General features: G+C 43.2%; 1 protein-coding gene across 6 annotated transcripts in view; it reads right to left on the bottom strand.

Annotated features, from left to right (window-relative positions):
• Positions 1-25997, bottom strand: part of cramp1 (cramped chromatin regulator homolog 1) — a 59022-nt gene that overhangs the window by 9222 nt on the left and 23803 nt on the right. For all 6 annotated transcript variants that reach the window (XM_042327190.1, XM_042327191.1, XM_042327192.1 and 3 more), the window contains 15 exons: positions 22326-22479; positions 21776-21859; positions 21377-21425; positions 19468-19553; positions 19106-19229; positions 16376-16457; positions 14954-16108; positions 14305-14479; positions 11172-11335; positions 8245-8319; positions 8045-8126; positions 7635-7745; positions 4189-4349; positions 3779-3971; positions 3497-3661 (listed from right to left, as the gene is read on the bottom strand). In XM_042327190.1, coding sequence (XP_042183124.1) covers positions 3497-3661; positions 3779-3971; positions 4189-4349; positions 7635-7745; positions 8045-8126; positions 8245-8319; positions 11172-11335; positions 14305-14479; positions 14954-16108; positions 16376-16457; positions 19106-19229; positions 19468-19553; positions 21377-21425; positions 21776-21859; positions 22326-22479 — 2860 coding nt within the window. The remainder of the gene's footprint in view (positions 1-3496; positions 3662-3778; positions 3972-4188; positions 4350-7634; positions 7746-8044; positions 8127-8244; positions 8320-11171; positions 11336-14304; positions 14480-14953; positions 16109-16375; positions 16458-19105; positions 19230-19467; positions 19554-21376; positions 21426-21775; positions 21860-22325; positions 22480-25997) is intronic.

The raw sequence follows: 25997 nt of genomic DNA, 5'->3' as shown, positions 1-25997 counted from the left end.
AGGGCAAGATGACCGGAAACATGACCGAATACAAACAGTGTAGCTATTCCCTCTGCAAGGCAATCAAACAAGCTAAGCGTCAGTAGAGACAAAGTAGTCGCAATTCAACAGCTCAGACACGAGAGGAATGTGGCAAGGTCTACAGTCAATCACGGACTACAAAACGAAAACCAGCCCCATCGCGGACCCCGATGTCTTGCTCCCAGACAAACTAAACAACTTCTTCGCTCGCTTTGAGGACAATACAGTGTCACTGACATGGCCCATAACCAAAACCTGCGTACTCTCCTTCACCAGAGCCAACATGAGTAAAACATTTAAACGTGTTAACCCTCGCAGGGCAACCAGCCCAGGCGGCATCCCTAGCCGTGTCCACAGAGCATGCACAGACCAGCTGGCTGGTGTGTTTACGGACATATTCAATCAATCCATATCCCAGTCTGCTGGTCCCACATGCTTCAAGAGGGCCACCATTGTTCCTGTTCCCAAGAAAGCTAAGCTAACTGAGCTAAACGACTACCACCCCGTAGCACTCACTTCCGTCATCATGAAGTGCTTTGAAAAACTAGTCAAGGATCATATCACCTCCACCCTACCTGACACACTAGACCCACTCCAATTTACTTAACGCCCCAATAGGTCCAGACGACGTAATCACACTGCCCGAACCCATCTGGACAAGAGGAATACCTATGTAAGAATGCTGTTCATCGACTACAGCTCAGCATTTAGTGCCCTCCAAACTTGTCATTATACTTGACACCCTGGGTCTCAACCCGCCCTGTGCAACTGGGTCCTGGACTTTGACGGGCCACACCCAGGTGGTGAGGGTAGGAAACAACATCTACACCCCGCTGATCCTCAACACTGGGGACCCCCAAAAGGGTGCGTTCTCAGCCCGCTCCTGTACTCCCTATTCACCCATGACTGCGTGGCCATGCACACCTCCAACTCAATCATCAAGTGTGCAGACGACACTACAGTGGTAGGCTTGATTACCAACAACAACGAGACGGCCTACAGGGAGGGGTGATGGCCCTCGGAGTGTGGCGTCAGGAAAACAACCTCACACTCAACAAAACAAAGGAGATGATCGTGGACTTCAGGAAACAGCAGAGGGAGCACCCCCCTATCCACATTGACAGGACAGTAGTGGAGAAGGTGGAAAGTTAAGTTCCTCGGCGTACACATCATGGACAAACTGAAATGGTCCAACCACACTAGGTCCTTTGCTGTTCTGAGATTGATTTGCACTTTTCGCACCAAAGTACATTAATCTCTATGAGACGGAACGTGTTTCCTTCCTGAGCGGTATGATGGCTGCGTGATCCCATGGTGTTTATACTTGCATATTGTTGTTTGTACAGATGAACAAGGTACCTTCAGGAGTCTGGAAATTGCTCCCAAAGATGAACCAGACTTGTGGAGGTCTACAATTGTTTTTCTGAGGTCTTGACTGATTTCTTTTGATTTTCCCATGATGTCAAGCAGAGGCATGAAGGTAGACCTTGAAATACATCCACAGGTACACCTCCAATTGACTCAAATGATGTTAATTAGCCTATCAGAAGCTTCTAAAGCTATGACATAATTGTCTGTAATGTTCAAGCTGTTTTTTAGTATATGTACACTTCTAACCCACTGGAATTGTGATACAGTGAATTATAAGTGAAATTCTGTCTGTAAACAATTGTTGGGAAAATTACTTGTGTCATGCACCGAGCAGATGTCCTAACCGACTTGCCAAAACTATAGTTTGTTATCAAGAAATATGTGGAGTGGTTGAAAAACTAGTTTTAATGCCTCCAACAGTATGTAAACTTCCGACTTCAACTGTACATTCATATAAATAAACACAACTGTACATATACACATACATAAAGTGGGGCAAAAAAAAACATTAAATCAGCCACCAATTGTTTAAGTTCTCCCACTGAAAAAGATGAGGCCTGTAATTTTCATCATAGGTACACTTCAACTATGACAGACAAAATGAAGAAAAAAAATCCAGAAAATCACATTGTAGGATTTTTAATGAATTTATTTGCAAATGATGGTGGAAAATAAGTATTTGGTCAATAACTAAAGTTTCTCAATACTTTGTTATATACCCTTTGTTGGCAATGACAGAGGTCAAACGTTTTCTGTAAGTCTTCACAAGGTTTTCACACACTGTTGCTGGTATTTTGGCCCATTCCTCCATGCAGATCTCCTCTAGAGCAGGGATGTTTTGGGGCTGTTGCTGGGCAACATGGACTTTCAACTCCCTCCAAATATTTTCTATGGGGTTGAGATCTGGAGACTGGCTGGGCCACTCCAGGACCTTGAAATGCTTCTTACGAAGCCACTCCTTCGTTGCCCGGGCAGGGTGTTTGGGATCATTGTCATGCTGAAAGACCCAGCCACGTTTCATCTTCAATGCCCTTGCTGATGGGAGGTTTTCACTCAAAATCTCACGATACATGGCCCCATTCATTCTTTCCTTTACACGGATCTGTCGTCCTGGTCCCTTTGCAGAAAAACAGCCCCAAAGCATGATGTTTCCACCCCCATGCTTCACAGTAGGAATGGTGTTCTTTGGATGCAACTCAGCATTCTTTGTCTTCCAAACACGACGAGTTGAGTTTTTACCAAAAAGTTCTATTTTGGTTTCATCTAACCATATGACATTCTCCCAATCTTCTTCTGGATCATCCAAATGCTCTCTAGCAAACTTCAGACGGGCCTGGACATGTACTGGCTTAAGCAGGGGAACATGTCTGGCACTCCCTGGAGGCGTAGTGTGTTACTGATGGTAGGCTTTGTTACTTTGGTCCCAGCTCTCTGCAGGTCATTCACTAGGTCCCCCCGTGTGGCTCTGGGATTTTTGCTCACCGTTCTTGTGATCCTTTTGACCCCACGGGGTGAGACCTTGCGTGGAGCCCCAGATCGAGGGAGATTATCAGTGGTCTTGTGTGTCTTCCATTTCCTAATAATTGCTCCCACAGTTGATTTCTTCAAACCAAGCTGCTTACCTATCTATTGCAGATTCAGTCTTCCCAGCCTGGTGCAGGTCTACAATTTTGTTTCTGGTGTCCTTTGACAGCTCTTTGGTCTTGGCCATAGTGGAGTTTGGAGTGTGACTGTTTGAAGTTGTGGACAGGTGTCTTTTATACTGATAAGTTCAAACAGGTGCCATTAACACAGGTAACGAGTGGAGGACAGAGGAGCCTCTCAAAGAAGAAGTTACAGGTCTGTGAGAGCCAGAAATCTTGCTTGTTTGTAGGTGACCAAATACTTATTTTCCACCATAATTTGCAAATAAATTCATTAAAAATCCTACAATGTGATTTTCTGGATTTTTTTCTCTCATTTTGTCTGTCATGGTTGAAGTGTACCTATGATGAAAATTACAGGCCTCTCTCATATTTTTAAGTGGGAGAACTTGCACAATTGGTGGCTGACTAAATACTTTTTTGCCCCACTGTACATATAAAAGTATGTGTGTCCGTCTTACAAAGCAGGCAGCCAAATGAAGAGTCAGTGGAGTCGTTGGGGTACCACTGAGGGTCGTGGCTGGGGGAAGGGATCCAGCCTCTGGAGGGGCTGACTGAGGTACAGGGTAGGAGCTTAGAGCACTCACTACCATTCAGCTTGGCAGGAGAGAGGGATGCCTCATCACCTGAGAGAGAGCGACAGCACGAGAGTGAGATGTAAACAGATCAGGCTACACTACAAAAACAGTACAAAATCTTATTTTAGAAGCACACGCACCTCTAACAACGCCCCCTTCACTTACCGTAGTGTGCAGAGTTGATGGCCAGCTCAATGATTGAGTCACTGATGTGTGTTTGTGGCCCTCCAGGAGCCATCGCTTCCTCTGGGGGTCCCGGGAGAGAGATGTCCAGCAGAGAAGCCACGCTGGGCGGGGAGAGGAGAGAGTCACCTGCTACTCCTGGAGACGGAGGGGGGAGGCCGTTCTGCAGCGAAACCTGGTGGAGGGTTAGGGAAAGAATGATACAGGGTTAGAATTAATGTGTAAAAATATATGAAAATCTGTGCTCTTATTGGACAAGTTCCTGTAGCACCTCCCTTGTCCAAAACAGTGTCTGGCCTTTTGAACACGACCCAGGTAGAGATAGGGTACATTGTCTTTTAGATCTCTCCATATGACCGTTTCTCTTTCCCTTCTTTCAGCGTTCCACTCACCTCAGAGGCCTGCTGGAGGAGCTGTGGCTGGGGAGGACCAGCATACACCACTCCAGGGTGAGAGGTTGAGATGGGCCTTCCGTCTGGACTGGGGGCCTCCAGCTCTCGACAGGGGCTGCCTGGGATGATGCCTGCTGACTTGGCTGCCAGGTCAATGGCACCTGGATGGAAAAACATAGAATCATCACCCGTTAAATTGTCAAGAGTCTGAGTACGCTAATTTCCAGCATCAGTGGGCCTGGCCTAGGTGGGCCTTAAAATAGAAGTTGGACTAAAAAGGTGAAAAACAAGAGAAAAATAAAACATGACCAGGGCATAAACTGAACACCCACCAAATTAGAGTAGATTTTGGCATTGGCGGGTAAGAGGTCTATTTCACCAGCCATGTTGGTGGGTGGACAGGGCTCCACAGTGCGAGAATTTCTCTCACATTTGTTAATGAAATAACCAAGTATGATCACATTTATTGCAATATACTCTACATGACCAAAGCATGTGAACACCTGCTCGTCAAACATATCATTCCTAATTCATGGGCATTAATATGGAGTTGGTACCCCCTTTGCGACTATAACAACCTCCACTCTTCTGGGAAGGCTTTCCACTAGATATTGGAACATTGCTGAGGGGACATTCTTCCACAAGAGCATTTGTGAGGTTGTAGCGGTATTGTTAGAGACGTGTAAAGATAATGATTTTGTTCGGGCACCGGGCGGGTATTAATCCTTCTGAAAGGAAAAGAGTAGGATCGAGAAAGTACCACTACCAGACCCATACACATCAGCAGAAGAGACTGCCTAGAGTGTAGCCTGTTTGCAGATATCTTTACTCTTCACTGGCTAAGACACAATAGAAAACCCATGTCACAGCACAGGGGTAAACCCACCAATAATACCTCATACAATAATAATAATAATAATAATAATAATAATAATAATAATAAATGAGAGCAATTGAACGGCAACTTCATTTAAACAATTTACAAGAAAGAACCCAGTCATCAACATTTGAGGATTTGCAATAATCTATATTACTTCCCAGTGGATGAGTGCAGAGGCTATGAATGTGGGTGTGTTCATTTACAAAACAAAGGCCTTAAAATGTCAAAAATCTTCTCGGCCACATATCATTAGTACCACACCACTTCAATACAGTTCAAATAACAATACACAGACTTGCAAGCAACGTCCCCTTTAACTAAAATGTCAACCCAAATACTTCTGGCATGGCAATAATAGTCCGACAATGAACATCAACGGGAAGCGCATGGGAAAAATAGAAAGTCTGCTGCAGTGTAAAGCAATGGAACAATAGAGGTAAGAGAAAGAGAGACCAGGAGAGATCTTAGCTGTTGACTTCAGGCTTGCAGTTGAACCGTCTGATGGTTTGTATGTCAAAGTTTAGCAACAATGTTGCTACTAATCTATGCGATCCATAACCAGTGTGGTCCCAAAGGATAACAACCACGACCTAGAGCAGTCACACCGATGATTGAGTTAACTTCTTATGGCTGGGGGGCAGTATTGAGTAGCTTGGATGAATAAGGTGCCCAGAGTAAACTGCCTGCTACTCAAGCCCAGAAGCTAATATATGCATATTATTAGTAGATTTGGATAGAAAACACTCTGAAGTATCTAAAACAGTTTGAATGATGTCTGTGAGTAAAACAGAACTCATGATATGGCAGGCAAAAACCTGAGAAGAAATTCAACCAGGAATTGGGAAATCTGAGGTTTGTAGTTTTTCAACTCTTCGCCTATCCAAGATAGTGTACATTTTGTCCAATTGCACTTCCTAAGGCTTCCACTAGATGTCAACAGTATTTAGAACCTTGTTTCAGACTTCTACTGTGAAGGAGGAGAGAATAAGAGCTGATTGAGTAAGGGGTCTGCCAGAAGGCCATCAGCTCAGTCAGGCGTGCTCCCATCAGAGGTAGCTGCATTCCATTGCATTTCTAAAGATTATAATTATATATTAGAGGTCGACCGATTAATTAGGGCCGATTTCAAGTTTTCATAACAATCGGAAATCAGTATTTTTGGGCGCTGATTTGCTGTTTTTTTTTTTTACACCTTTATTTCATCTTTATTTAACCAGGCAAGTGAGTTAAGAACAAATTATTATTTTCAATGACGGCCTAGGAATAGTGGGTTAACTGCCTGTTCAGGGGCAGAACGACAGATTTGTACCTTGTCAGCTCGGGGTTTATAATACATCAATAAAATCAATTTAGCCTCAAGTAAACACCTTGTCAGCTCGGTTACTAGTCCAACGCTCTAACCACTAGGCTACCCTGCCGCCCCAATCATAATCACTAGTTAAATACACATGGTTCATGATATTACTAGATATTATCTAGCGTATCCTGCGTTGCATATATTCTGACTGAGCATACAAGTATCTTAGTATCTGACTGAGCAGTGGTAGGCAGAAGCAGGCGCGCAAACATTCATTCAAACCTATCAACTCCCGAAATGAGGCTGGTGTGACTGAAGTGAAATGGCTGGCTAGTTAGCATGCGCTAATATGTGTGTTGCTGGTTCGAGCCCAGGGAGGAGCGGGACAGAGGCTATACTGTTACACTGGCAATACTAAAGTGCCTATAAGAACATCCAATAGTCAAAGGTTAATGAAATACAAATGGTATAGAGGGAAATAGTCCTATAATAACTACAACCTAAAACTTCTTACCTGGGAATATTGAAGACTCATGTTAAAAGGAACCACCAGCTTTCATATGTTCTCATGTTCTGAGCAAGGAACTGAAACGTTAGCTTTCTTACATAGCACATATTGCACTTTTACGTTATTCTCCAACACTTTGTTTACTTGAGGCTAAATTGATTTTATTGATGTATTATCTTAAGTTCAAATAAGTGTTAATTCAGTATTGTTTTAATTGTCATTATTACAAATAAATAATATATATAATTTTAATTGGCCGATTAATCGGTATCGGCTTTTTTTGGTCCTCCAATAATCTAATCGGTATTGGCATTGAAAAATCATAATCGGTTCGACCTCTTGTGTGTGTGTGTGTGTGTGTGTGTGTGTGTGTGTGTGTGTGTGTTAAATACATATATAAATAGTGTAAATGCTGCAGTAGCTGGTTAAGGTATTTCTGCCGTTTTGTTACTTAGCTGGTAAATGAATCGCACAAGTTAAAGAACTATGAATCCTGTATAGCACAGCTACGCACAGGCATCAAGGTAGGTCTAAAATCTACTCAAGTGAGACTTTGTCCTCGTGTGTCTTGGCTATTTAATAGTAATACATTTGTTTTAGAAACATCAAAGCATGCTTATCGGTTGTATTTTGTAATTTCTGTGTAATTTTGGAAAGAAATCTGAGTAGCTGGTAGATTTAAAAAAAAACTACCTGCCAGTGGCTGATGGACCAAAAAGTTAGTTTCAGGCCCTGAACAGGTAGAGAGAAGCGGTACGTACTGGAGAGCTGACTGGACATCCCAGGGCCAGAGGTAATAGGCGGAGTTCTGGGGAGTAGGGGACGGGTGGAGGGAGAGAGACGGGGCTGGATTGGCCGGAAGGAGCCTGTTCCTGGGGGGACAGTAAGAAGAAAAAAAGTCAGTCAAGTCCAAACTATGGAGGTGAGTGTGGTTGAGTACTTCTAGCCCTGTTCAGATAGTTGGATAAAACATTTTTGGGCCTGAACACAAAATATTACTGCTCCCCAGTGCTTTTTTATTCCTGCAGCATAATTACTAAAAAAAAACATGTTTCTCCGATACTTCAAACATTCCTACTTCCTTCCTGTGATTAGGTAAGTAAAAGCATGTTTTCTAATTAATTTATCATTTTTAAACTAGGTGTATGGGTTATGTTGACAGGTGGCATACCTGTGGCAGATGAGTTGGAGAGGATGGAGAAGGAGCAGACGTGTTGAGGAGTGTCTCCAGTGGTGCGGGGGAGCAGAGTTCTCTGAGGAACAAAAACAACAATTTCACATTAAAACATTCTGTTCAGATTTCAAGCTGTCCTAAGAATAACTGTCAATTCAATAGGTGCACCAAACAATGGACTAAGATGAAAGACTTACCTGGACCACGAGGGGCTTTCGAAGTGGCCGGCTTCGGTTTTTCCTTTGTTTCGGCAGGAAAATGTCTGACTGCATCTGTAAGAGGCAGTGATGCAAATTGGTGAGGCCCCAAAAAGGTTAAAAAACAACTAAACTGCAAGAAAAATGGGCCTTTTTCAGAATGAGGTTGTCGCAACACTAACATTTACTAACGATAGGATACCAAACCAAGTATCACGATACCGAGTAGAATCGTGACTGTCGAAAATATATGTGGTCATCCCCTTTTTAAGGGACCAAAAGTAATTGGACAATTGGCTGCTCAGCTGTTCCATGGCCAGGTGTGTGTTATTCCCTCAGTTAATTTACAAGGAAGCAGATAACAGGTTTAGAGTTGATTTCAAGTGTGGCATTTGCATTTAGAATCTGTTGCTGTTAATATTGAGATATGTCCAAAGAGCATGCATTGAGAAGTCCAAAGAGCATGCACTGCCAGTGAAACAAGCCATCATTAGGCAAAAAAAATAACCCCCACAAAACTCATTAGGTGTGGCAAAAACTATTTGGTACATTCTTTAAAAGAAAACACTGGTGAGCTCAGGAACACTAAAAGGCCAGGAAAGGCCACGGAAAACAACTGTGGTGGATGACAGAATAATTATTTCCCTGGTGAAGAAAAACCACTTCACAGGTGGCCAGATCAAGAACACCCTCTAGAAGGTAGGCGTATCTGTGTCAAAGTCAACAACCAAGACTTCACTAGAGTAAATAGAGGGTTTACCACAAGATGTAAACCATTGCTATGCCTCAAAAACAAGAAGACCAGATCAGAGTTAGCCAAGATATTTTTTTTTTAAACACCTGATCTATGAAACATGGTGGAGGCAGTGTTATGGCGTGTGCATGTATTGTTGCCAATGGAACTGGCTACCTTGTATTTATTGATGATGTGACTGCTGGCAAAAGCAGCAGGATGAATTCTGAAGTGTTTAGGGCTATATTATCTGCTCAGATTCAGCCAAATGCATCAAAACTCATTGGACGCACTTCACAGTGCAGATGGAAAATGACCTGAAGCATACTACGAAAGCAACCCAATACCATTTTAAAGGCAAGGAAGTGGAATGTTCTGCAATGGCTAAGTCAATCACCTGACCTGAATCCAATTGAGCATGCATTTCACTTGAAGGTAAAACACCTCAAGAACAAGCAGGAACTGAAGACAGCTGCAGTAAAGGCCTGGCAAAGCATCACCAGGGTAGAACCCCAGCATCTGGTGATGTCTATGGGTTCCAGACCTCAGGCAGTCATTGACTGCAAAGGAGTTACAACCAAGTATTAATACACACAATTTAAATGCATGATCATGTTATTTGTCCAATTACTTCTGAGCCCCTATAATTGGTGGGCTACGTTACAAAAAAAAGGGTTGTAATTCCGATACTTTTTTCTTTTTACAAAACCCTTAAATTAAAGATGAAAGTCTACACTTAAAGCACATCTTGATTGTTTCCTTTCAAATCCATTTTGTGGGTGCACAGAGCCAAAATGATGGAAATTGTGTCACTGTCCAAATACTTATGGACCTGACTGTACGTATGCACTTCACTTACGCAGCGAGCTGCTCCAATGATTGAACAAATGTAACATAAATCCCATCACTGTTTGCTAGCCCCAGCTCGTCATCACAGTAAAATAACATTTGAAAACTGATGGAGGTGTGCCGAAAGAACGGATAGAGAGAAGCAGCTGAGTAAGCTAATGGCTGGTTAGGGGATGCAGTTGGCTGCTCACAGCTGTCACACATGATATTGGAATAACAGTGGGAGAATCTGTTGCACACTCCTCGCATCCTCTCCTCAAAACCAATTGGATGAGATAGCCAGATGTCTCTCCTAGGGCTGGGCGGTATACGGTATTTTACTATATTCCGGTATTGATGCACGGATCGGTTTGGGTTTTTAACTTTACCTTCTATAACGGTATTTGGATGTTTAGTGTGTTAAATGTGATATGCTGTGTGTAACATCCATTTCATAGTTTACACCGCTTCTTGCGTCATCCCTCTCCACATGCCGCGTTCCACACAGACCTAGCCCTGCCCCGTTACTTAAGGAGCGCATTTATTGTTGCATGACCATGAGGCTCTGTCAGATTGGATGGGGAGCATCGCTGCATAGGTATTTTTAGGTCTCTCCAGAGATGTTCTATCAGACCAGGCACTGGCTGGGCCACTGAAGGACATTCAGAAACTTGTCCCGAAGCCACTCCTATGTTGTCTTGGCTGTGTGCTTAGGGTCATTGTCCTGTTGGAAAGTGAACTTTCGCTCCAGTCTTGGGGACATTCAATGCAGCAGACATGTTTTAGTACCCTTCCCCACAATACTGTCTCGGCGCTCTACAGACAACTCCTTCAACTTCATGACTAGGTTTTTGCTCTGACATGCACTGTCAACTATGGGAGCTTATATAGACAGGTGTGTGCCTTTCCAAATCATGTCCAATCAATTGAATTTACCACAGGTTGACTCCAATCAAGTTGTCGAAACATCAAGGACGATCAATGGAAACAGGACACACCTGAGCTCAAATAGCAAACGGTCTGAATAAGACATTTCTGTTTTTTTATTTTTTATACATTTGCAAGAATTTCCAAAAGCCTGTTTTTGCTTTGTCATTATGGGGTATTGTGTGTAGATTGATGATTTTAAAAAGTAAATGTTTTCCATTTTAGAATAAGGCTGTAACATAATTTGGTAAAAGTCAAGGGGTCTGAATACTTTCCGAATGCACTGTATATCGAAAAATCTACAAAAAAGTGACGAGTTTGCATCCCTGAAGAGGGAAAATAAAAAGATTGGAAGGAATGAAGAGATATGGATAGAGTCCAGCTAGTTTATTTTTCTGAGACAGACAAAATATGGAGAGAGTATGCAAAACGTCCTTACGTTGATTGAGTCGAGCTGTTGTCGGAAGGCGAGCTCGGCCTCCTTGTTGGGAGAGAACATGCGGGAGTGTCGGGAGCTGTTGGGGGGCAGGGTGGTGGGAACGGCAAACACCCCACCATCCGAGTCCCCCCCAGACACCAGCAGAGACCGCGGGAGGTTACGACCTGAGGGGTTCAAAGCCAAGGTTACAGTTAATTAGTATTGGTGTACATGAGATGTCATACAAAGATGCAGGTAAAAGACAAACACTACTTCAAGAATTGGTCCTCTGACCTAAAACTTGAGTTACTGGAGAAGATTCGATAAGTGTAGGTTGTGTGTGTTAGAGATCGACCGATTAATCGGAATGGCCGATTTCAAGTTTTCATAACAATCAGAAATCGGTACTTTATTTAACTAGGCAAGTCAGTTAAGAACCCATTCTTATTTTCAATGACGACCTAGGAACGGTCAGGTTAACTGCCTCGTTCAGGGGCAGAACGAGATTTTCACTTTGTCAGCTCGGGGGATCCATTACTAGATATTACCTAGCTTATCCTGCGTTGCATATCTTCTGACTGAGCATACAAGCATACAAGTATCTAAGTATCTGACTGAGCGGTGGTAGGTAGAAGCAGGCGCGTAAACATTCATTCAAACAGCACTTTCGTGTGTTTTGTCAGCAGCTCTTTGTTGTGCATCAAGCATTGCGCTGTTTATGACTTCAAGTCTATCAACTCCCGAGATGAGGCTGGTGTAACCGAAGTGAAATGGCTAGCTAGTTAGCGCGCGCTAATAGCGTTTCAAACATCACTCGCTCTGAGCCTTGGAGTGGTTGTTCCCCTTGCTCTGCATGGGTAACGCTGCTTCGAGGGTGGCAGTTGTCGTTGTGTTCCTGTTTCGAGCCCAGGGAGGAGCGAGGAGAGGGACGGAAGCTATACTGTTACACTGGCAATACTAAAGTGCCTATAAGAACATCCAATAGTCAAAGGTTAATGAAATACAAATGGTAGAGAGAAATTGTCCTATAATAACTACAACCTAAAACTTCTTACCTGGGAATATTGAAGACTCATGTTAAAAGGAACCACCAGCTTTCTTAAGTTCTCATGTTCTGAGCAAGGAACTTAAACGTTAGCTGTCTTACATAGCACATATTGCACTTATACTTTCTTCTCCAACACTTTGTTTTTGCATTTAAACCATTTAAACCAAATTGAACACATTTCATTATTTATTTGAGGCTAAATTGATTATTGATGTATTATATTAAGTTAAGTGTTCATTCTGTATTGTTGTAATTGTCATTATTACAAATAAATAATAAAATCTAAAAATATTATATAAATATATACAGTGGGGCAAAAAAGTATTTAGTCAGCCACCAATTGTGCATGTTCTCCCACTTAAAAAGATGAGGCCTGTAATTTGGTTCATAGGTACACTTCAACTATGACAGGCACAATTAGAGAAAAAAATCCAGACAATCACATTGTAGGAATTTTAATGAATTTATTTGCAAATTATGGTGGAAAATAAATATTTAGTCAACAACAAAGGTTTCTCAATACTTTGTTATATACCCTTTGTTGGGAATGACAGAGGTCAAATGTTTTCTGTAAGTCTTCACAAGGTTTTCACACACTGTTGCTGGTATTTTGGCCCATTCCTCCATGCAGATCTCCTCTAGAGCAGTGATGTTTTGGGGCTGTTGCTGGGCAACACGGACTTTCATCTCCCTCCAAAGATTTTCTATGGGGTTGAGATCTGGAGACTGACTAGGCCACTCCAGGACCTTGAAATGCTTCTTACAAAGCCACTCAATTTGTTGCCCGGGCAGTGTGTTTGGGATCATTATCATGCTGAAAGACCCAGCCACGTTTCATCTTCAATGCCCTTGGTGATGGAAGGAGGTTTTCACTCAAAATCTCACCATACATTCTTTCCTTTACACGGATCAGTCGTCCTGGTCACTTTGCAGAAAAACAGCCCCAAAGCACGATGTTTCCAGCCCCATGCTTCACAGTAGGTATGGTGTTCTTTGGATGCAACTCAACTCCGCATTCTTTGTCCTCCAAACACGACGAGTTGAGTTTTTATCAAAAAGTTATATTTTGGTTTCATCTAACCATATGACATTCTCCCAACCTTCTTCTGGATCATCCAAATGCTCTCTAGCACACTTCAGACGGGCCTGGACATGTAACTGGCTTTAAGCAGGGGAACACGTCTGGCACTGCAGGATTTGAGTCCCTGGCGGCGTAGTGTGTTACTGATGGTAGGCTTTGTTACTTTGGTCTCAGCTCTCTGCAGGTCATTCCCTAGGTCCCCCCGTGTGGTTCTGGGATTTTTGTTCACTGTTCTTGTGATCATTTTGACCCCACGGGGTGAGATCTTGCGTGGAGCCCCAGATCGAGGGAGATTATCAGTGTTCTTGTATATGTCTTCCATTTCCTAATAATTGCCCCCACAGTTGATTTCTTCAAACCAAGCTGCTTTACTATTGCAGATTCAGTCTTCCCAGCCTGGTGCAGGTCTACAATTTTGTTTCTGGTGTCCTTTGACAGCTCTTTGGTCTTGGCCATAGTGGAGTTTGGAGTGTGACTGTTTGAAGTTGTGGACAGGTGTCTTTTATACTGATAAGTTCAAACAGGTGCCATTAACACAGGTAACGAGTGGAGGACAGAGGAGCCTCTCAAAGAAGAAGTTACAGGTCTGTGAGAGCCAGAAATCTTGCTTGTTTGTAGGTGACCAAATACTTATTTTCCACCATAATTTGCAAATAAATTCATAAAAAATCCTACAATGTGATTCTGTGATTTTTTCATTTTGTCTGTCATAGTTGAAGTGTACCTATGATGAAAATTACAGGCCTCATCTTTTTAAGTGGTAAAACTTGCACAATTGGTGGCTGACTAAATACTTTTTTGCCCCCCTGTATGTATGTATGTATGTATGTATGTATGTATGTATGTATGTATGTATGTATGTATGTATGTATGTATATATAAAAATAAAATCGGCCGATTATTCGGTTTCGGCTTTTTTGGCCCTCCAATAATCGGTATCGGCATTGAAAAATCATAATCGGTCAACCTCTAGTGTGTGTGTGTGTGTGTATGCATTTGCATGTGATAAGAGTTTGGTAAGCTACCGGAGGACCCAGTGTTTGGTAACATCAGCTTTGTCGCTCGGACCCCCAGGGGCTGTGGTCGTCCACAGTTGGGGCTCCGTACCCCCACAGCCGGTGCCTTGCCTGGGGGGGTGAGGGACTGTTCCTCCTGGGATGGCTTTACCGGAGACGTGGCTGTGGAGCACAGCTCTGGGGCCTGAAGGAGAGGAAAGGAGAGGGGAGAGGGCATTAGAAGAAAACAAAATGACTTAAGGCTATTAAATCCCATAATCTGTTTACAAAGTCTCCTACAAAGTGTCTGCATTCCGATTCTCTACCCTTCTCCAGAAGTGTGCACTCGATCCCTCTACCTCATGCATTTAAATGTTTCGTGTAAGCATGGCTAGAGGGCGTTTGCACCATAATCCTCACACCAAAGACTTAGATGTCGATTATGGCAGCCCCCCACACCTCTCTGATTCAGAGGGGTTGGTTTAAATGCGTAAGACACATTTCAGTTGAATGCATTCAGTTGTACAACTGACTAGGTATCCCCCCTTTTCCTTTCCAGTCGATTACTTTTAAATCCATGAGGGAGAGTGCAGGAGTGCACACCTCGGACGAAGTGTAGAGAATTCAAATGTGGCCAGTGGCAATGAAGAATTTGCATCACTAGGCGGTGTTGACTCACAGGTTTGGGATTGACCTCTGATGACACCAGCCGGAGCAGACAGCGCAGGACGCGATGGGTGGAGGGCGGGGGCAGGGGGCGTGGTGACTGTAGCTGTGGGCATGTCTGCCCTGGTCCCTGTAGCCCCTCGTCCCCCATCTCCGGGACTGCAACAGCAGCCGGCTGCCACTCGTACTCCAGCTGCAGTTTCCCAGGTTTCCCCAGCATCAGGTACAGCTCTGCCAGAGTCACGTTGCTGTCTGACCCGCGCGAGCTCCAGCCCTCATCACAGATCCGCTGGGCCGACCGACCACAGGACACCAGGGTTGGTGTGCTGCTTCCTCCTCCACCACCACCAACCCCACCAGACTCTTCCTTTCCTGGGGCTGCTGCGCTCCCCTGCCCCTGGTCTGGAGGGACGTCCTCCACCTGTCGCAGTGCCGGTGGAGGTGTGGTGGGAACCAGGGGGTCCAACAGGGGGAGGGAGTTCCTCTCTGGAGAGGCACTGTCACTGCCATTAACCCCTGTGGTCCGCTCTTCAAGCCTGTACGGAACAGTTGCAGAGCAAGAACTACCCCCCTGGTCCTGAGAAATGGAGTCCCCATCTCCTCCCTTCGCCCCCAAGGCCTCCCCTTCCCCTGGTCCTATCCCCAGCCCCTTCTCCTGTTCCACCTGCCCCGCGGCTACACCACCCTCCTGTTTCTGAGTCATAGACAACAGCAGCGAAGACGAAGGAGGAGGAAGTGGAGGTACAGGAGATGTTATCTGGTTCAGATTCTTGTGCTCTGGCCCTGCTCCCCCTCCCAACGTTCCTCCTTCAGGTGTGGATATGGGGGTCTCACCCCCAACACGCCGAGCATCCCCACCACCACGTCCAGGTTTGGCCACGCCCCCCCGGGGGAGGAGGAGCGGGGCCCCCTGGATGCCCAGAATCTGGGCGGTGGGGATTAACTCCTTGGGGCCGGGCCGGGGCTTGCCACTCTCCTGCCAGTGGACAGTGCAGGAGGCCTTGGAGTGAACCACACGGGCTACGCTGGGCAGGGGGGTCAAGGTGCTGGTCTCAGCTGGGTATAGGAACAGGTCCTCCTTGTCTTCTCTACAGGGGAGAGCAGGGCTGCCGCTACCACTGTGCTGCTGGGTTCCCCCTAACGCCTCGCGCTCCTGCAGGCTCTTCAGCTGAACACAGTACGGTCAAGGAGGGTCAGCAGAGATGTCAAACAAAAACAAGAATTGAGCATCAACTTGGCTAAATATTATCTGTTTATATCTCTTGAAGTTCTATGGATCAGCTCATTTGAGACTTTTTTTTTTTACCAGCAGGTTGTGTCTGGTGCTAATTTCATGTGATTCTATACTCGACCAGATAAAAAATATAATCAGTTAGGTTGTGGTCTAAGTGCTATAAGACAGACATGACATAACTGTTGTGATGTGGAAGGATACGATCCGCTGGTCCTGGACGGCCCACTTTTGTTTCAGGAACTCAATCAGGCTGGACACCTTCCTATGTAGCTCCACCACCATCCTACATCACCACACAGAAGAACAAACAATGTTAGAAAATACTAAATTTCTCAGCAAAGACAACTCCTGTAGACAACACACACAGGGGCATGTTCAGCACGACACGACCTAGAAAAACCCAATATGATAATGACAATATGCTTCATGTAATGGCCGCTATGTTTAGGGATCCAAACAATCCGGGTTGGGTGTCCCAAAAGCATAAAGATTTTTCTGCCCATCTTGATTTAAAAAAAATCTATTATTTATTCAACGAAACCCATTGAGACCAGGCACTCATTCTCAAGGGTGCCCTGATCACAGTAATACAACAATCAAATGCAATGTGAAAGGAAAAAGCAATCAATACAAATGTAAAATAAAAATATAGCACAACACAAAATTTGGGATTTTGGGTAACCGTATTACAGCCACACCAGCGGTCACAGGTCATGACTGTTTAGTCACTGTAATTAGGCTTCTCCAAGCGCTGATGCTGCATTAGTAGCCTACCAAACTTGCTAACTGCCTGGTATTCAGCACAGTTGTCCCTCTAATCACTCTGACATCAATGCAAAATCAAAACGAAAATTTTAGTAAATCACTTAATGTTGAGTCTATGCTCATGTTTCTATAGGCTATGCAATTAAGTGAGAAAACAGTTTTGATAGCCTCTATTAAAAAGAGGATACCATCAACTTTCTATAGGCTAGGCCTACTATATTTATTTAATTGTTCTAATAGTAAGCACATTGCTTCTCTTTACAACAGTATAGCCTACCTCATGGCATGAAAATGAACCACAGGAAAAGCATCCTCCATTCACTATTTAAGTGCATAGATGACATGTATTTTTCCCCCTGCCCCTGTTCCAAGACAGATGCATGATAATAGCCGATTCTAAATCAAAACAAATTTCACACATGTACTAAATTATATGTAAAGACAAGATTAAATAAAGAATAGTCCGATGGGTGGCAATATTATCACTTGTGAATGACGCCCAGTTTGTGTGCAGTAAAGCAAGAAACAGCACTCCTTAAAAAAAACTTTTTCAACTCATAGTCGCACATATCATGTAGCCTAGCCCATTAGGCATATATTTTTTGATAAGGTTTGTGTCACAATTTAAGTGGACAAGTAACTTCAAATTAAGAATATTAATCTGCTTTACAACGGGTATTTAGCCTAACTGGCATACATACACGCAGCACGTGAGTTTCAAGTTTGGGGAAGATTATTTTAAAAATAAAAATGCACCTTTATGCATGTAATGCTTTTATTATAAATCGCATTTGTGGTGATTTTTCAGAATGTCGTTTTCCCGCTAATTGATTGCATTTTGGAACATTCACGCTTATAGCCTACTGCCATGTGTACATTGCTGCACTTTTAATGTGAAGAAATAGCCTAATAGTTTATCAACATTTTAAGCTAAATGTTCTGATCTGTTGTGTCAGCCTCATTGCTTTTTTGAAGCTAGTAGTTGTATTAATTTGGGAACTATCGCATCCCACAACTGTCCCAGATTGTTTAAAATATTTATTTAATCGCACAGAATAGGTAAACCTTTGTACTATGGGGCATAGTAGATTGACATAGGCTAGTGCTTTTGCTGTTCGTTGGGCCTACTCATCTTGTTGGCTGACAAAAAGTAAATGTGGACAGTTCTTCCAACATCTTCAACATGCGCCTCGGAATTCGATAAGGACACGCACAGTTGCGTCCCCGACATGTCGGTCTTCACTTGTAGCCTGTGAGAACGACCCGATCAAGTGACTGGCATTGGCTAATTAGAATTTAGATATCCGAGAGGTGCGTCGGCGCACGAAGCCGGGAGAAGGGAATTATTATTATAATTATTTTTCAGGCCAGGGGCACAACTGGCCAAAAAATGTATTTTTTTAGGGGGCATTACGGCCACAAAAAGGGGATGCCGGCGGGAAATTCGAGGCATTATCAAGTACTTGTCAAAATGTGAATGAGACGGATCAAGTGCATTTTGCCGGCGCAAAAAAAACTAAGCAGAGTTCATGCCTTTCATGCCATGTTTTCCCAAATTATTAGACGCGTCATGCAGCCTTAGAATGTATTAAAAATCAAAACATATAGCAAGACTTGTTTCTTTCTTAACAGTGCAACGCAATAGCTGCATGTACACACCCTCATATCGTTTGGAGAAAATATCCTTTTGATTTTATTTAGCTACGTTAAGCTGTACTCTTCATACTATAAAACAAAACAACGCCATGGATTTCATCAGTATGTTTCTTCAACGTTAAGTGTTGATCAATCCAAATGCCCAGACATTTATAGGCGGGAACCCGATCTATGGGCGAAACACTCAATGAATACATATGTAGTCCATCTGAAAGAATTAGAGAACATGCATTTAGTCTAGCCCGCATTATGTACAAGTTTTAAACCAACCAGTGCTTGTTGTAAGGCAACAAAGTCAGATTGCATCTCACCATCTACAGTTGGGGCAATAGCATGCATAACAGTATCGTCTGCATACAGATTAATACACGTTTCAACACAGTTTTATTTATATAAATATTAAAAGAGAACTGGTCCCAATACTGACCCTGCAGTACACCTTTCGTATACAGGAAGTTATCACAAAAAAAAATTCAGCAATGATCGTCTTTATAGTTAGTTGACACTGACCTGAGGCGGGGATTATGGGCAAGACTCTGAACACGGGCCCAGGAGTGGTTGCTACGCGGCTGCAGCTCCACGGCAACCTTCAGAGGTAGACGCACAGGTTTCTGGTCTTCTTCATCACTCACTCCTAGAGAGTGAGTGAGAGGGAGGTGTAAAGGAAAGAGGGATAACATTTGTAAGATGATCAGCATCATTACCACCACCACTTACTCTCCCCTAATCATCCGACCCCTTCCCGAGTATTGCAATGGAAATCCATCCCCTCCTGCCCACATGCATGACTCAACGTCCCCATTCATACACTTCCGCCCTCTCCCTGCTGTGTGAGTGTCTGTCAATGTGTGTTTGTGCGTGTGTATACTCACCATCTGGGTCACATAGCCTCTTGAGCGCACGGCACATGGGAGCTTTGATGCGTAGGTTCCTGCCTTTAGAACGCACCGTGGTGGCCCTGGGAGAATAGAGCAGAAACATGAGATAAACACAAACTACAACAAAAATGACAATTACAAAATATCAACACCTAATCTACACTGAACAAAAACTCACCATGTAAAGTGTTAATAATCCATCCACCTGACAGGTGTGAAATATCAAGAAGCTGATTAAACAGCATGATCATTACACATGTGCACCTTGTGCTGGGGACAATAAAAGGCCTCTCTAAAATGTCCAGTTTAGTCACAAAATGCCACAGGTGTCTCAAGTTGAGGGAGTGTGCAATTGGCATGCTGACTGCAGGAATGTCCACCAGAGCGGTTGCCAGAAATGTTCATGTTCATTTCTTTACCATAAGCTCCCACGGTCATTAGCGAACTTAACAGTAAGGAAATCAGTTAATTTAAATAAATAAATAAATTAGGCCCTAATCTATAGATTTTACATGACTGGGCATGGGCGCAGCCATTGGTGGGCCTGTGATGGCATAGGCCTACCCAATTTGGAGCCAGGCCCAGCCAATCAGAATTTGTATTTTTTCTTTTCACAAGAGGCCTTTATTACAGACAGAAATACTCCTCAATTTCATCAGCTGTCCTGTTGGTAGGTCTCAGACGATCACGCAAGTGAAGAAGCAGGATGTGGAGGATCTGGGCTGTCCTGATTATATGTCGTCTGCAGTTGTGAGGCCGGTTGGACATACTGCCAAATTCAATAAAACGAAGTCAGAGGCAGCTTATGGTAGAGAAATGAACATTCAATTCTCTGCCAACAGCTCTGGTGGACATTCCTGCAAGCTCACTCAACTTCAGACATCTGTGGCATTGTGTTGTGTGACAAATCTGCACATCTTTAGTGGCCTTTTCTTGACCCCAGCACAAGGTGCACCTATGTAATGATCATGTTTAATCAGCTACTTGATATGCCACACCTGTCAGGTGAATGGATTATCTTGGCAAAGGAGAAATGCTCACTAACAGGGAGGGAAACAACTTTACGCACAAACTTTGAGAGAAATACGTATTTTTTTGTATATGGAACATTTCTGGGAACTTTTATTTCAGCCCATGAAACCAACACATTACATTTGGTGTTTATATTTTTGTTCAGTATATCGCCACGCCGGACAGTTTATTACCTACACCACCCTGTTCACGAAAATGGCTCGATGCTACAGACAGTGAGTCACGTGGCCGTGGTTTGCTATATAAAGCCGGCAGACAGGCATCACGTTACTGTTTGAACATTAGAATGGGCAAAGCGAGTGACATAAGCGACTGAGCGTGGTATGATCGTCTGTGCCAGGCACGCCGGATCCAGTATCTCAGAAACGGCAGCCCTCATGGGCTTTTCATGCAAGACTGTTTCCAGGGTTTCCCGAGAATAGTGGGACAAAAAACATTGACAGTGCCAGTCCCGATTCACGATTATTGTTGCGTCATGCTGATGGCACAGGAAGAATTGGGGGTAAGCAGCATGAGTCCATGGACCCATTCTTCCTGGTGTCAACCATACAGATTGGTGGCGGCAATGTACCGCCGTCCAATTTGCAGCAACTGCACGATGCCATCGCATCAAAATGGACCAACATCCATGTGGAACGTTTCCGACTTGTAAAACTAATGCCCTGAATAATTCAAGCTGTTCTAAAGGCAAAGGGGGTACCGACGAGGTACTAGATGGGTGTACATAAAAAACAGGTGTATATAATGGTTCATTTCAAATGTGTAAACTACTTATAAACAAATCAACCACTTTTAACCCTAAAGTCTTGGAGAAAAGTGGTATCTTTCTAAAAAGCTGTGGTTACATTATCATTTTTGGTCTCAGTCTTACCCCTGTTGGATGAGCTCGTTAAGCTTGGCCACGTTCTTATCGTCCATCACTATGAACAACAACAGAGTTAGAAAAGCTAGTGCGTACCTCCTTGCTCTTGCTTTGTGAAGACAACACAAACATTAACATATCTAAAAATGTCCTCCAACAGGAGTTAGAAAAGCTAGCTATCTTTGGACACAAGATTAACAGACATAGTAACATCACATCCTTCATGACCTTTGCCACACTTAACTGTCCCTCATGACCCCGGCCCTGTCCAGCGCAACAATTAAAATCAGCTCCATTGTGGCCAACCAGCCCCAGAAACAGAGCCAGACTGAGGGCAGTGTCAAAGACACCATCCAAGACAAGACGGATACAGCCCCCCCCCACACACACACACCCTGCTTGACTTACATCCTCCAACCTTCTTCCTGAGTTCAGCGTAGCAGATGAGACCATACAGCTCCTGAGAAGACTTCTTCAGCACACGGGAGTACACTGTGGGACAGGAGGAACTGGGCATGTTATGGGATAAAAGTGAAAAGAAAACTGCAGCACACCAGTGATCTTGGGTGCTCCACAACCAATTTAAAGACAGGTCTCACACTGATGGTGAGATCAAAAGACAGTTTCGCTCTTGCACATTTAATGAGTTGCTTGCAGGTGTGTGTGTGTGTGTGTGTGTGTATCAAACATGATAGGATTCAAAAGAAGAAATGAACGCAGATAGCAACCAACCTGCTTTTTATGAAGACCAGTTGGCATTCGCAAATGAAACTTTGCATACAGGTCGCAGGCAAAGTTTCACACTGATTTTGAAGGTCAATGTTTTAGTCAACAAACCGAAACACGGGCATAAAAAAAAAAGAAAATAAGACTGTGTAAACAAGCAAGAGGTGAGTGGAGAGTTCTATTTGAAAAATAACAAGAGAAGAGAGCGAAACAGAGAGACAAGCTAGCTTACCGTTGGCGAAGTCGATGTGCTTGGAGATCTTGTGCCAGGTGCGGTAGTAGAAGTGTCGGACTTGCTCTTTGTTCTTCACCATGCTGGCTGGCTTCCCCTTCTTCTTATGCTTCAAAGCTATGTTCGTCTGGATCGCCTCAAAGTCCTTCCCATGCTACAGAGAGCGAGAGAGAAAGACCGACACTATTAGAGATATGGAAGTTGTGTTGGAGTAGGGGGCACTCTTCCCTCTGGTCTATGGGAGAATACAGGACATAGAGTGCAGTCTCGGTGGTCATTAAAAACCCCATGGCACTTTCTGTAAGAGCAGGGGTGTTAACCCTGGTGTCCTGGCTAAATTCCCAACCTGGCCCCTTTCAAATCATGGCCACCTAAATTTCCAATTGGCATACAACACTCCTAACCTTTCCACCATAATAACTGATTTATGGTGAGTGTTCTGGCACAAAATGGTTGCAGTGCTACATGTGTGGTGGAACAGGTGTTTCCCCCCTTATAATGATAAGCACCTACTGTAGGTGGAAAGTTGCTTTATAAAATGCAATCAATTATTATTAGTGGAGAGTCCCCACTTTAAATCTCCAACAAACTTTGACTTAAGGCTTGCAACAGCAGCAACACTAGATATTGTAAGAATTATTTTGGACTTATAGGTTTATTTTTTTTATACAAAGCTAATCCTCTTACACTGTTTACGCTAGAAACGCTGTTCAAACTTTAAAACGTGTAGACTAGTCTGGAATATTTTGAGCCATTTTTAAAATACTAAACTGCCATTTTTTTGTCCTCCATCCACGTACAGGAATTGCTCAGCATTCTGAAGGTTCCATTGTGATAGTCACTCCAAACATCACATTCTATTCACTGTAAACAATGTAACTCGACACAAAAACCAGCTACTTTGACCACTTTCCCAACAACTAAGACAAAAGGCATCCTCTCCTCTGCTATTCTAATCTTAAAATCAAAATAGAATTATCTGCTACCGATCAAACTTAACAGCTGTTTAAAGGAAAACCTCTGGACTTTGGCAATGAGGCACTTTATATTCTTCTCCAGAGTCAGATGAACTTGTGGATACCATACCATATCAAATCAAATTTTATTTGTCACATACACATGGTTAGCAGATGTTAATGCGAGTGTAGCGAAATGCTTGTGCTTCTAGTTCCGACAATGCAGTAATAACCAACAAGTAATCTAGCTAACAATTCCAAAACTACTACCTTATAGACACAAGCGTAAGGGGATAAAGAATATGTACATAAAGATATGAATGAGTGATGGTACAGAGCGGCATAGGCAAGATACAGTAGATGGTATTGAGTACAGTATATACATATGAGATGAGTATGTAAACAAAGTGGCTAGTGATACATGTATTACATAAAGATGCAGTAGATGAGAGTACAGTATATATACGTATACATATGAGATGAATAATGTAGGGTATGTAAACATTATATTAGGTAGCATTGTTTAAAGTGGCTAGTGATATATTTTACATCATTTCCCATATGTGTCTCTGCGTGCAGTTCGACTTTAGAGATTGCATTTTGCCTGCATGTCATGGAACTTCTGAAAGTACAGACCTATCCTGCAAAGGCGCAACGAACACTGAAAGGAGGTTTCTATACATCTCCCACTCTTTGCCCTGCGTCCACTCCGGATGCAAACCCTCACAACTGGCCTTCAAACGAGTTACAACTCTGTCCACACGCATTGGTACAACGCTCTTGGCTCTCCTCTACCCGTCACTGTTGCCACATCAAAGTGAATGCACAAACTGCATTTTGAATGCCTTCAGGGACCAGCACCTTCAGATTAGCATAGAAAAATCCCCATTAAAATCAGTAGGTTTAAGGAAGAGACAGCTTTTTTTGCATTGGATGTCTCAAATCCTCCGCATCCGTTGATGTCGCACTTACGCATCTGCGGTGAAAGGTAAAAGCGGTGTTCGTCAGACCATGAGACATCCCAAATTCCGGTCTTCTCACAAAAATAGTCCGCAGCGTCCTAACGGTTATGATCCCGCTATGGAAAGATGACTCTCAAACACGTAAATGTCGGATATTTTGCTCTAGGAAGCCCACAGGCCTCACAAGAAAAGAATGAACGTCCACCGGTACGAGTTGAATATTTAAAGAATTAATGGCAGTACAGTACCAGTCAAAAGTTAACACACCTACTCATTCAAGGGTTTTTATTCGTACCATTTTCTACAATGTAAAATAGTGAAAATCAAAACTATGAAATAACACATTGAATCATGTATTATCCTCCAAAAAATTGTACAAATCAAAATATAATTTTAAGGATTTTTCAAAGTAGCCACTTTCTCCCATGATTACAGCTTTGCAATTCTCTCAACCAGCTTCATGAGGTAGTCACCTGGAATGCATTTCAAGCAACAGGTGTGCCTTGTTAGAAGTCGATTCTTAATGTGTTTGAGCCAATCAGTTGTGTTGTGACAAGGTAGGGGTGGTTTTCAGAAGACAGCCCTATTTCGTAAAAGACCAAGTCCATATTATGGCAAGAACAGCTCAAATAAGCAAAGAGAAATGACGGTGCATCATTGCTTTGAAAGTTTCTTCAAGTGCAGTCGCAAAAACCATCAAGTGCCATGAGGAAACTGTCTCTCATGAGGACCGCCACAGGAAAGGAAGACCCAGAGTTCTCTGCTGCAGATAAGTTCAATAGAATTAACTGGACCTCAGATAGCAGCCCAAATAAATGCTTCACAGAGATCAAGTAACAGACATCAACATCAATTGTTCAGAGGAGACTGCGTGAATCAGGCCTTCATGGTCGTACTGCTGTAAAGAAACCACTATTTAATAACACCGATAAGTGACTTGGGTCAAGAAACAGGAGCAATGGACATTAGCTTGGTGGAAATATGGAGTGCTGTATCAGATGACCTGGCCTCCACAATAAGGCTGGGGCTATATGGCAAATAAAATAAATATATACAATTTCTCATTCAATAATGATAATTATCACGAAATGAATAAAATAATGTTTACAAGGGACACTTCTGCTTCAGAATAAGAATGCCTGACTAAACCAAAGGCTGTGTTTATTTTAATTCACCTTTATTTAACCAGGTAGGCCAGTATATAACAAGTTTTCATTTACAACTGCAACCTGGACAAGATTAAGCATAGCAGTGCGGCAAAAAAAAAAAAAAAAAAAAAAAAAAAAAAGTACAGTCAATAACACAAAAGAAAATAGAAAGACCTACGTACCATGTGTGCAAATGTAGTCGGGAGTTAGGCAATAAATAGCCCATAGAAGCTCAAATAATTTCAATTTAGCATTAATACTGGAGTAATATATGTGCAAATGATGGGCAAGTAGAGATACAGGGGTGCAAAAAGAGCAAGAGGGCAAGTAATAATATGGGGATGAGGTAGTCGGGTGTGCTATTTACAGATTGGCTGTGAACAGGTAGTGATCGGTAAGCTGCTCTGACAGCTGATGCTTAAAGTTAGTGAGGGAGATTTAAGTCTCCTGCTTTAAAGAATTTCGCAATTCGTTCCAGTCATTGGCAGCAGAGAACTGTAAGGAGAGGCGGCCAAAGGGAGTGTTGGCTTTGGGGATGACCAGTGCCATATACCTGCTGGCGCAAGTGCTACGTGTGGGTGTTGCTATGGTGACCAGTGAGCTGAG

This window comes from Oncorhynchus tshawytscha, linkage group LG09 (genome assembly GCF_018296145.1).
Source record: "Oncorhynchus tshawytscha isolate Ot180627B linkage group LG09, Otsh_v2.0, whole genome shotgun sequence".
In the NCBI taxonomy this organism is placed as follows: Eukaryota; Metazoa; Chordata; class Actinopteri; order Salmoniformes; family Salmonidae; genus Oncorhynchus; species Oncorhynchus tshawytscha.
This window is presented reverse-complemented; position numbering and strand designations above follow the sequence as displayed.